The sequence below is a fragment of the Numenius arquata genome, chromosome 2 (assembly GCF_964106895.1).
Source record: "Numenius arquata chromosome 2, bNumArq3.hap1.1, whole genome shotgun sequence".
In the NCBI taxonomy this organism is placed as follows: Eukaryota; Metazoa; Chordata; class Aves; order Charadriiformes; family Scolopacidae; genus Numenius; species Numenius arquata.
In genome coordinates, this window is record NC_133577.1 from 11,757,072 (window position 1) to 11,769,101 (window position 12,030).

Below are 12,030 nucleotides of genomic sequence, written 5' to 3' on the forward strand. Positions count from 1 at the left end.
TCATCTTTAGCACTTAGAAATACCTTTTATTCGTATTATCAAGCATCACACTAAAACTGCAAACTAGGATTCATTAGACAAGCAGTGGATGGTCCAGCATTGGTGTGTGAATCATAGCTGATCTCTAAAACAGTGTAGTCTGTCATTGTAACCAGAACTTTCCAGATGAAATACTCATTGCTCAATTTTATTTTTCCTGCAGTTAGTGAATATTTTTCCTTTTGAAGCCTTTTGTATTTTTAATTTCATCTCTAGTCTATATTTTCTTGTACATTTGCCCATTTGGGGGAAGTAGATGTCTATAAAAGCATTGGCTCTGGGTGGGAGAGACTTCTGCCCTAGCAAAGGCAGAAGAAAATAACTGCCTGCTGCCAACATGGACCTTGAGGGAGCAGGAAAGGCTAGGTCTTGGGCAGAGGAAACCAGGGTGAACATTACCAGCTTGAGGATCAAGGAGCAATCAGTCCTTTGGTTAAATTAGTTTGTTGATGTATCTCAGTAGTCATGAGCACCTTTGTGGCTCCTCCAGCATGCCAATGTCTAGAACATGAAGGTGGTTCATGAGACAGCAGAACCAAGACTTGTGCATAGGGAATGTGCTCAGTAAGTTCTTTTCCTCAGCATTTCTTTCAATTCAATGTGTTTTTTATTATAATGCCAGAAAGTACTTATCTTCTTTTTGAGGCTTCCTTCTGTCACAACATGTTACACTATAGAAACAAAAAAATCAAACAGGAAATGCTGAACTTCATTCACTGTTTACCAAAGCTAAACTCATATGCTTGTCCTGCATTAAAATATCAGGGTATGTCTGGCATTTTGAGAGGGGAGGTGAATAAGGGGGTCAAATAAAATATTCTTTTTTATTTAATGCTTTGAAGAAAAGCTTGATTAAAGGTTACATTTTGATGTAGTACATATTCAGTCTGTTTTGGGGGTTCTTTCTTAGTAAGGGTACTTGCAAGTCTAAACAGTTTCTTAGAAGGTTCTCAGTACTTAGAAAGTATCTCATCAGTAAAGAACTTCTTGCAGTTACAAACCAACCTTTGTCTTTCTATCTGAAAAAAACAAGCCACGTAAAATCTTTAAAAAGTAGCAATTTAAACGTAGACTTTTCCAATTGAAAGAGGAAATAAACACCTTAAGTGTTATAACTCTTGCATTTGTTAAACCTTTGTGCATCTTGCCATTCAGTGAGAAGCCTGATACACTCTCAGAGGAATTAGGCTTGGAAGGTGAGAAACCATCATCTGAAGAACAGATGAAGATGAAATGGGAAAGTCTGAACCAGGATTTCAATACCAAGGAGAGACTGCTCCAGAAAGCTTTGGAACAAGAACAGCTGGTAGCTATTTTTAATTTCTCTTTGCATTTTCTCTATGAAAGCACTTGTCACAACATGAGGTACAGTATGTTCATAGAAGATGCATTAAGGTGATGTAGTTAGTGCAAATAATTTATGGAATAAATTATTAATAATATATAATGGAATAATTTATTTTTGTGACACCTTTAAAATCTTTAAATATTGGCACTAGCACTGCTCTTTTTCAGTGATTTGAATTGCACTACCATTCAGGAAGGTAAATAGGAACAAGATTTTGACCTATTTCTCTAACCCAGGATAATTCTGTAACATATCATCCCTCTGAAATTGACCAGTGGTGACAACTTAGAGGAAAAATTGGTATTTTCAGTTTGAATGTATTTGTTACGTTCATACATATCATACCACATACATGGTCTTATTGAGTATGTGAAAAAGCAGCAAGTGATTTCAGCCACAGAATTTTTACTCGAAGAAGCAGGGATTAATCACATAAATTGGGAACAGTCCAAGATCTATATTAATATACATCCTCCATTTTATTTTTAATAGATCCAGGTCCACTATTCATTATATAATACTACATTAAAATCAGCTTCCAAAGTTCTAAATATCTTGTATTCATTTCACAGTAATTAATTTTTTTTTTTTTTTTTTGGTAAAAACAAGTCATTGCTAATTCTGGCCACAGGTATTTATTCTGCACTTCTAGTGAACGTCCTGTTGAGGAATCTTTTATTCAAGATATTCATGACAGAACAGTCATGGGAGGGCCATGACCGTTATTTGGTGATATCCTCAGTCAGCAGTAGAATCTGTATAGCTGAATTTTGTGCCCTATATGTGTGGTAGAAGCACTCCTAATTAGTACTTCTCTCTCAGCAGCTGTATAGCAGACCAAACAGACTGCTATCTGGAATGCCTTTGTATATGGAGGAAGGACAGGATGAGGATAAATCCTCAGTGTCACCAGTATTGGTTGAATTGAATCAGGCCTTTGAAGATGTGTCATCTGAGGTAACATTTCGGTTGTCTTTATGACTATCTTCCAGCAGAGCTGCATTTACAATGAAAACTCCTCTAGCTCCCATGTGGAAATCCAGCCCCTTCACAAATATTAGGTGTTAGAAAGAGTATGTTGTACTTCTGCTCTCAACTTCTCTGGTTCCTTTTGCTCAGGCTGGACAGGTGGAGGAGAGCCTGCATCTTGAACAGAAACTGTATGATGGTGTTGCAGCCACCTCCCTGTGGCTGGATGGTGTGGAAGAGCAGGTCTTTGTTGATACAGCTCTGTTGCCAGAGGAAGAAACAGAAACATACCTCTGCAAGCAAGAGGTAAGGAATCCATGAATAGGAGTTTCTTTAAATTGCCAATAAGACTGCATTTTATGTAGCGCTTAGAAAGAAAATATTAGAATCCTTGATAAGTGACATGTCATAATCTATATGTAATTGCAGTATTCTGCTACTGTTTAGAAGTAACGTTATTCACTGTGTAGATAATTGTAGTGGGTTGACCCTGGCTGGATGCCAGGTGCCCACCAAAGCCACTCTTATCATTCCCCTCCTAAGCTGGACTGTGGAGAGAAAATACAACAAAAGGCTCGTGGGTCAAGATAAGGACAGGGAGAGATCACTCACCAATTATCGTCACGGGCAAAACAGGTTTGACTTGGGGGAAATTAGTTTATTACCAATCAAAACCAGAGTAGGATAATGAAAAATAAAAACCAAATCTTAAAACACCTTCGTCCCACACCTCTCATCTTCCCAGGCTCAACTTCACTCCTAATTTCTCTAGTTCCTCCCTCGCCGGTGGTGCAGCGGGACAGGGAATGGGGTTGTGGTCGGATCATCACACGTTGTCTCTGCCACTCCTTCCTCCTCAGGGGGAGGACTCCTCACATTCTTCCTCTGGTTCAGCGTGGAGATCCCTCCCATGGGAGACAGTCTTCCATGAACTTCTCCAACATGAGTCCTTCCCACATGTGACAGTTCTTCACAAACTGCTCCAGAGTAGGTCCCTTCCATGGGGTGCAGTCCTTCAGGAACAGACTGCTCCAGTGTGGGTCCCCCATGGCGTCACAAGTCCTGCCAGAAAAGCTGCTCCAGCATGGGCTTCTCTCTCCATGGGTCCACAGGTCCTGCCAGAAGCCTGCTCCAGCGTGGGTCCCGTCAAAGGGTCACAGCCTCATTGAGGCATCTGACTGCTCCAGTGTGGGGTCCTCCACCGGCTGCAGGTGGATATCTGCTCCACCATTAACCACCATCGGCTGCAGGAAGACAGCCTGCCTCACCATGGTCTTCAGCACGGGCTGCAGGGGAATCTCTGCCCCGGTGCCTGGAACACCTCCTCCCCCTACTTCTTCACCGACCTCGGTGTCTGCAGAGTGGTTTCTCTCACATATTCTCACTCATCTCTCCTGCTGCAGTTCAGCAGATTTTTTTACCCCTTCTTAAATATGTTATCCCAGAGGCACCATCAGTGTCGCTGATGGGCTCAGCCTTGGCCAGCAGTGGGTTCGTCTTGGAGCTGGTGGCATTGGCTCTATCGGACATAGGGGAAGCTTCTAGCAGTTTCTCACAGAAGCCACACCTGTAGCTCCCCCTGCCCACTACAGAAACCTTGCCATGCAAACCCAGTACAAGAATGTTGCAGAAAGCAGCACCTGACCTGAATTTTGTCTGGTCAGAAGAGAAATAAACATAGAATCTTTCTTCTGTTTAACTTTTTTGCTAAGTGTTAGCAAACCCCACAGTGTTGAAACTGAAATTAAGTGAAAAAGAGGGAGGAATGCTCTGGGATATGGAAACAGTACAAATTCATCAAGGTGAAAGGGAGAGGGAAGGAGGGGAGAGGGAGGTAAAAAGACTTTTTCAACAGCTATGTGGATTTTTGCTTCACAAAGCCCTTATTGGGCAGGTTCATTTTGTTTCAGCATTTGTTTTCCTCAGAGAAGTCTGTTTGGTTTTTTTTATTATCAGAAATACCGTAGCTGCATAACTTTGTCTAGTGTGTGTTTATTAACAATGTAAAAAAAGTCACTGCATCACTGCAAAATTGGCATTGGTGATTGGAATATGTTTGCCTGCTTTCTAGCATGTCTAATCGTCGCTTTGTTTTGTTTTCTACAAAATCAGTCTCTTGCCAAAGAAATCAAAGAGATAACAGAAGAAATGAATAAGAACAAGAATTTATTTGCTCAGATATTTCCTGAGAATGGTGATAATAGGGGTATTATGGAAGACACTTTGGATTGTCTCCTGAGAAGACTGACCTTGCTGGAGTCAGTAGTAAACCAGAGATGCCGTCAGATGAAAGGAAGGCTCCAGCAAATAGCGACTTTCAAGGTATGATGCCCATCTGAAGGAATAAACAGGAGTACATGTTAAATGGGGATGTAAAGGGTTTGATTCTCAAAGCAATGAGAATTCTAGGTACCAAATCAAGAGAACATAGGTTTGTACTTGAAAGTCAAACTTCTTAGGCTAAGCAAAACATGGCATCCAAATCATGATCCAAAATTTAAAATTTCTGCTAGAAGCCTTCTGCAACTCATGGAATTATTGCAGAAATTATCATTCATCCTTCATTTTCTTACCCCCCTGGCATTATAATAAATAGAATTTGTTGACTACTGTTCCCAAAGAAGAAAAAGCAACTTTAGAGTTCCACTCTACACATTTTATAATTTCATAAATGACAGAGTACACTGTTCTTATTAGCTATGATAAAATAGAAAACATAATACTGATTCCCAGCTTTCTGATCACCTTTTACCCATACTGTTATTCTGTAAGAGCTTGCGTCTCAAGCTGTCTGTATTGAGCAAAGCAGAAAATAATGAAGAGAAATGGAGAAATGTTTGCTTTTAGAAATCTTTTCAGTCTTTTCTCTCCTATTCGTATCATATAAAGCCTCCAGTATGGTTTAGTTTTAATGAAAAAAACCACATAAATTCCAGCAAAAAATTGGAAAATAGTATGCTGGTGTCTTCAGATATAGGATCACCATTTCATAGGTTGTACTATAGGATTTCTTTCCAAACTCCATAACCTTTCCTCTGCAGCAGATAGGAAAAAATATAATTCCAACAATTTTCAATAAAAGGCCTTTCTTTGTTGAAGAAAGGAGACAAGCTGATTAGAATCCTGTGCCTTATTGTTATACCAGAGATATTTAATATTTAAAAGAGTTTCTGCCAAAAAAAAAAAAAAAATTAGAAACACACTCCTATATAATGCTAAAAGTCTTAGAGAAGTGTGCTGTTTATTTTCTATTTTACCAATATTAGGAGTTTTTTGGGGATGAATGCATGAAAAAAAAAATTGTGGTTTGGTAAAATTGTTAAGTGATATGTATGTGCCTAGTCTAATAAGGTACTCTAAAAGTTCTAATGTGTTCTTAGCCCTGTAATGTGTTGAAGCCTTGTTTACTTTTTTTTTTATATACTTGCTTAAGTTTGTAATGAAAAAAGCTTACCTTAAAAAGTAAAATGTAGCTTGTTTATGAGCATGGGATTGAACAAACTATACAAGAATAATGTATTTTTGTTAAATGAAGCTAATTGAACCTTGTTAAATGATCATCTAATTGGAAGGCAAAAGCAGAAGTGTGTTCACAGGATGTGTTTCAATAGAAGTTGGTTTAGCTTTTTTGCTCGTATATATCGTTATTGATTTTCAACAATGTTGCATTTTTTACGTGTACTAATTAGGCTGAAGAGTTTTTATGCCTTAGTGCTGACATTGTAACATTGTAACACTAAACTTTTTGGATCGTAAAATATTTTTCAGTTGATTTATGCTGTGATTTGCTATAATTTGTTATTGTTTTCTCCTGTAGAATGACCTGAAGCTTCTGTTTACATCGGTGGCTGATAAGAAATATTTAGTTGTACAGAAACTAGCAGAGGCAGCTGAGAGACCAGAAACAGAACAAATGCAGGTATTACCAAATGTCTATTACTTGAGCAGGAGGGAGGGAAGAGATAAAATTTCTATTCAAGGTATGACTGGATTCTAGACAATAGTTCCTTTTTATGGGAGAATGTATGTGTTCACATAAAGTATGTGAAAATGAGTGTGTAGTGCACTTCCAAGAGTGCACTACACATATTTATAAATTTAAAAAAAACCAAACAAAGTATGTTAAGGGTTACTTTCTGTAGATGTTTCTTGTTACCCAAGAGCGCTACTCTTGTCTGGCACCAGCAGGTGACTGAGAGGAAGAGACTTAGCCTTCAGCTACACAGTACTACTGGCCTTTATATATCTGATAATCAAATTTTGAAAGAATTTTAATTCGTGTATGAGTAAGAGAGCTGGTAGTCTGTGTCTCTCTTTCCTGTTTTCCATGACATGAAAGACTGGTAAAAATTTAGCTCCTATATGATTAATTTAACTACCAAATAAAAGCAAACTTTTTTTTTTTCTGAACATCCACCTTGGCTGATAAAACATTCAAGTTTAAAAGCATTGCTGTTTGTTCAACACGAGATTGGGAAAACAGAAGTAAGACCCTCAATCAGCCAAGTAGCTTAGCTGCATGAAGTGTAAGTTTAGTGACTGTATTACTAGGACTCAGGATATACTCACATATATAGTTCCAGCATTTGGATATACAGTTTCCAAGAAGGAGCCTTGACAAAGGACTTCAACTACAGGAGTTTAACGTTGTGCTTTTAACTTTGTTATAGCTTGCATGCCTTAATTCAGCAGATTCTTAGGTTGAAAGACCTTGTTTCTTGCAACTTCCATTGAAAAATGTCAAATTATCACCTGCATACTGTTGCAACTACCAAAATGTCCAAGTACAAAAGGGGATGTACAAGTCCTTTTCCTTGACAGTAATTTTCGCCCTATCCTAGTCCTGTAAGGGAACTGTGCATGGCTCTTTGCTGTCATGCATGTCTTTTGGTGCGATGGTTGTTTGCTTGGTTCTCAGATATGTCAGGAATGTGTTAATAAAAAAATGCTTTAAAAGAAGGTATTAGAACAACTGAAAGTCCTTTTGTGCCCGTACCAAATAGTTAAAAGTGTGGAACTTCACAGCAAGGTTTTGTGTAAAGTCATGTATGATACTAAGCCAGTTTGTTATTAAAAAAGTAATAATGCCATATTACATTTAACTTTAAGAAAGAAGCTGGGCTCTTCCAACTTTGAATTACAACTTTTTCTTTATAGTATCCTTTAAAATTTCAGCAGACTGAAGAACTGATTAATTCTTCAGGCAGAAAACAGAAAAAGAACGTTGTGGTTATTAAACCTTCAAACTAAATGATGCAATTTTCAAATACAGGTCATACTGCAGGCAGAAGAAGGTTTGAAGGAACTAGATATTGGAATCAATGAATTAAAGAAGCATGTAGACAAGTTACAAATTGACCAACCTTCCATGCAAGAGCTGTCTAAGATCCAGGTATGGTTCATAAATTCCATCTTAGACCTGTCTGGTGATATCAAAGATATTACTATGTGCCTTTTTATTGTTTATAAGGCAGTTTAGAAAAGCATAATTAAAAGCACTTTAATTTGGAGAAAAGATTATTTTTTCCCTGATTCTCTTAGTTTTTCTACTTTTGCATTTTCAGATTTTCTAACATCTCTATTTTTAGTAGTACTAACCATAGAAGCACACAAAGCAATGTTTTCTTTCAGCTCTTGTTGAGCCCCTATTCAAATAGATAAAGTTAAGCATGTAAACATAAGCATCTGCTGAAGGTTGACCCCGGTTCTCACCAATGTCTCATGATCTGGGGTTTAGTTCTCTCTCACACCCATCATTTAAAAAAAAAAAATAAATAAAAAAATAAAAAAAGAGGGGGATGAGGCAGGATAGATAGATAAAAAAATAAAAAAAGAGGGGGATGAGGCAGGATAGATAGATAATGTGACCTGAAACTGGAAATGTTCTGCTTTTAATAGAATGCCTCTCATGTTCCTGCATACCTTCGGTTAGACTTGATTTTGAACACACCTGAGTAGTAGGACTCTTACCTTAAGGCTTTCTGAAGTAGGTACATGTGGGCAATCAATCCAGAACTTCTAGCAGGCTGTTGAAACTTCTTTCTGAGCGGTTTGCTGCTGAGGCAGGGCAATGCTTAAGGAAAGATCAATGAGAAGGTTTATGACTGAATTTTACCCTTTTATAATGAAATAATAATAAATTGGAAGGAAAGACAACAGCTGAAACCAGACTGTAAACATATTAAGCTGGCAAAACAGTGATCTCAATTAAAAATGAATGGCAAAGTGTTTGTGCAAATGTGTCTTTTGCCCATTTTCTTTATCCTTTTGGTCCTTTTTAGTCATAGAGCCTCCTGCTTTGTGTTTTTTTTTTTTTTCTGTTCTGTCAGACTATGTGTAGATATCCCCCTCTCATTTATTTCAGTTTATAAAAAAGCCTTCCCTTTTTTAATAGTTGTGCTTCTCAAAATTGTCTCTTTAAATCTAGGAGAGCTGCAGTCCAAGGGTGGGTAGTTTGCTGTAGCACTGGATGGTCATAGAGATATTTTGGTTTATTAGTTTCTGGATGTCTTGTCTTGATCAAAAATATGGGCTTACCCTCACAGTCAGACATATGTTCTGAGAATACAATTCTGAAAACCAAATCAAGAAAGTAATCCTGTTCAGGTGAAGGAAAGCATCTTTAGGTTGTTCTCTCTTTTATGGCTGAGGTATACAAGATGAGTAAAGACACAAAAGAACTCACGAAATTCTGCCTTTTGGCTCGTTTCGTAATTTGGCGATATGGGCACACTGTGAAATACACACTGCACTTTTTCTATCTACACTTTACTGTTCTATATAGAGTATATTGCTATTTTGAGGCTGGTTTGGTTTTTACTACAGGTTGTCTGTATCTTGATTGTTACCAGTAAGCTGCTGGGGCAGGAGAGGGAGACAAATCTGGATTTGAGATACCAGTAGTCTGTAGCCATGATAGAGCCCATCTAACCCGCTGCATTACAAGAAGCAAAATATAAACAGCATCTCCAGTGTGCAGTAGCCACAGAGTAATATGGTTTTTGATGACTTAAGCCCAATCACAATCCTTTGCTGCTTAAAGCGAGCCTTTGGGATTCTGCTAACTTTGTTCCCAAATGCATGCACTTGAAAGAGTTGCAAGTCATGCTTATTTTTTCTGTCTTTAAATGGTGACTTGTTAATTTATCAATTAAGTCAGTATATCTGCACAGTCTTTTTGAGCTGGAAATAGGTATTATTCTGCTAGTATTTATAGGGGAATACAGAGACAGTAAGGTTGCTTGTAGGAAGACGTATTAAGTGTGAAATAAGACTCACCATTGCTACTTTTTGCCCCCAAGGATATGTATGATGAGCTGATGATGATCATTGGATCCAGACGGAATGACCTGAATCAGAATCTGGCTCTTAAGAGGCAGTATGAACGGGCTTTACAGGACCTGGCTGACCTGTTAGAAACAGGCCAAGAAAAGATGGCTGGTGACCAGAAAATGATTGTTGCTTCTAAGGAAGAGGTTCGATCACTACTTGACAAACATAAGGTAAGAAACTGTGACATATTTCAGGACTAATCATGACTGTAAGGTTGTACATGGAAAATTGCTAATCTTCTGTTCCTAAGGGTTCAGGAGCTTTTCAGAATGGTGGACCAGTATTAAATCGAGATATATTAAAACTTACTGTATTTCAAATTGGAATCAATGAACTGTTCTGACTGAGTAACTTTAAAATGTTCTGTTGAAAGTCAACCCAAGTAGATCACATTTTCTTTCTCATTCTAATAAAAAGTTCTTCTTGTCCTGTCATGCCACATAGCAACTTTATCCACCACTCCATTTTTTCCCAACAGAAAGTTGTTTGCTAATAGCACCCACAAAATATAACAAGACTTTCCCACATTTTTTTATTATGCAGAATTTTTTGGTGGTGTATATCTGATTTAAGCTATTTTTGTTTATGGAATGAGAGTTGGGATAGAGCTTGCATGGAAAAGATGAATTCCTTTTGGTTGGATTTTGTGAAATGGTGGTGGAATGAAAAGTTTACCTGTCTACAACTTCTTTGATTGTACTGCTATTGTCTTAAAATTTTGTTTTAGTGGTAATGAATTGAGTAACAATTGCACTTTCTCTTTTCTATTCTCTCTTTACCATCTCCCTCACACCAAATTTCTCAGGAATATTTTCAGGGGTTGGAGTCTCACATGATCCTGACGGAAACGCTCTTTAGAAAGATGAGTAGCTTTGCCCTCTTGAAGGAAACTCGGTCACATTCAGACCTAATGACACAAGCTTCTGCTGTATTAAAGCTGGCTCATAAACGAGGTGTGGAGCTGGAATACATTCTAGAGGTGAGAATTTCTGTGGTCTTTTCTGTACTGCCAGGATATTCTGTAATGTTGGTTTCCTGTGCTTGGACAGAATTGGTGGACATCAGTCCCTTTTATCATACACACAAGGCACTGATAGACTACGTGTAATCTTTGCTGTTTAACTGTTGTATCCTTTAGGTGACTCAAGTTGTGTTCCTCTAAATTTCAAAGAGCTGCTTAGCTACAGCTGACAAGGAGAACATGACAGCTTTATCTGTGTGTTCTAAATAAAAGCTGAGCTTGACACAGAGATGGTGTCTAATTATAGGTTAACTAGACATCTGTACTGTTACTTCTGTACATTTACAACCATGCACCTATAGGATTTCAGACTGAGAAAGCGAGTAATAAATATTCTAGATATCCAGATCAATATTCACCATATACATGGATAATTTGTGCTTGCAGACCTGGATGCATCTGGATGAAGATTACCAGGAACTTACCAGACAGCTGGAATCTATTGAAGGTAGCATCCCCATAGTCGGTTTGGTGGAAGAGACGGAGGACAGGCTTACAGACCGGATTACACTTTTTCAGGTTGGTGCTTTTTAGACATTCTTTATGGAAAAGTTGGATGAAAGGGACCTCTGAAGGTCATCTAGTCCAGCCTCCCGCTTGAAGCAGGACAAGTGTCACAGTGTTGGAAACCTCAAAACACGCAGCCAAGCTGGGGACCAATTGCAGTGTTTCATCACCTCCTTCTGAAAAGGTTTTCTGTAATGCCCGATCTAAACCTTCAACTTCCAGCTGGTCTCCATTGTTCTTTTTCTATTGTGTGGCACTACTGAGGAGCATTTACCTCTATAATCTTTTTAATTCCGCTCAAAATAGTTTTAGGCCTCTATTAGACTGACCCTTAGCCTCCTATTTGAAAATCTAAAGAAGCACACCTCCCTCAGCCTCTTTTTAAAAGATGTGTACTCTAGGTCCCTAAATATCTTAATATCTCCTCACGAGATCCTGACTACTTCCTTCTTCTTGAACTCAGTGGGAGGTGGGGGCAGGGCAGAATCAGATGCAGTAGATGTGGCCTCATCAGCACCATGTAGATGGGGATAATACAGTAACTTGTCAGGTGTTCACAGTCCTAACATAGGCCAGTGCTGAGGCCTGCCTTATTCACGACATCTTGGTTATGGAAGATGCCAGGTTAAATACACCAGTCATTCCCTTCCCAGCCTGTACTGAGGAACAGGGTTATTCTGTGCATGGCACAGAATTTGCACTTCTTGTTGAACAACCTAAGGTTTCTGCTGCCTCCAAGTTTATCAGTGTCTCTAGGCTAAGTCTGCCATTTTTTCTGTCAACCACTCTTCCTACATTAGTGTCATCCACAAAT

The 12,030-nt window shown here is 38.5% G+C and overlaps 1 protein-coding gene across 1 annotated transcript in view; it reads left to right on the plus strand.

The window, feature by feature from the left end:
- Positions 1 to 12,030, plus strand: part of SYNE1 (spectrin repeat containing nuclear envelope protein 1) — a 255,963-nt gene that overhangs the window by 175,031 nt on the left and 68,902 nt on the right. The window contains exons 99-107 of the mRNA XM_074162789.1: positions 1,195 to 1,345; positions 2,210 to 2,344; positions 2,507 to 2,662; positions 4,469 to 4,678; positions 6,174 to 6,275; positions 7,629 to 7,748; positions 9,658 to 9,858; positions 10,494 to 10,667; positions 11,097 to 11,228. Of these exons, the coding sequence (XP_074018890.1) occupies positions 1,195 to 1,345; positions 2,210 to 2,344; positions 2,507 to 2,662; positions 4,469 to 4,678; positions 6,174 to 6,275; positions 7,629 to 7,748; positions 9,658 to 9,858; positions 10,494 to 10,667; positions 11,097 to 11,228 (1,381 nt within the window). The remainder of the gene's footprint in view (positions 1 to 1,194; positions 1,346 to 2,209; positions 2,345 to 2,506; positions 2,663 to 4,468; positions 4,679 to 6,173; positions 6,276 to 7,628; positions 7,749 to 9,657; positions 9,859 to 10,493; positions 10,668 to 11,096; positions 11,229 to 12,030) is intronic.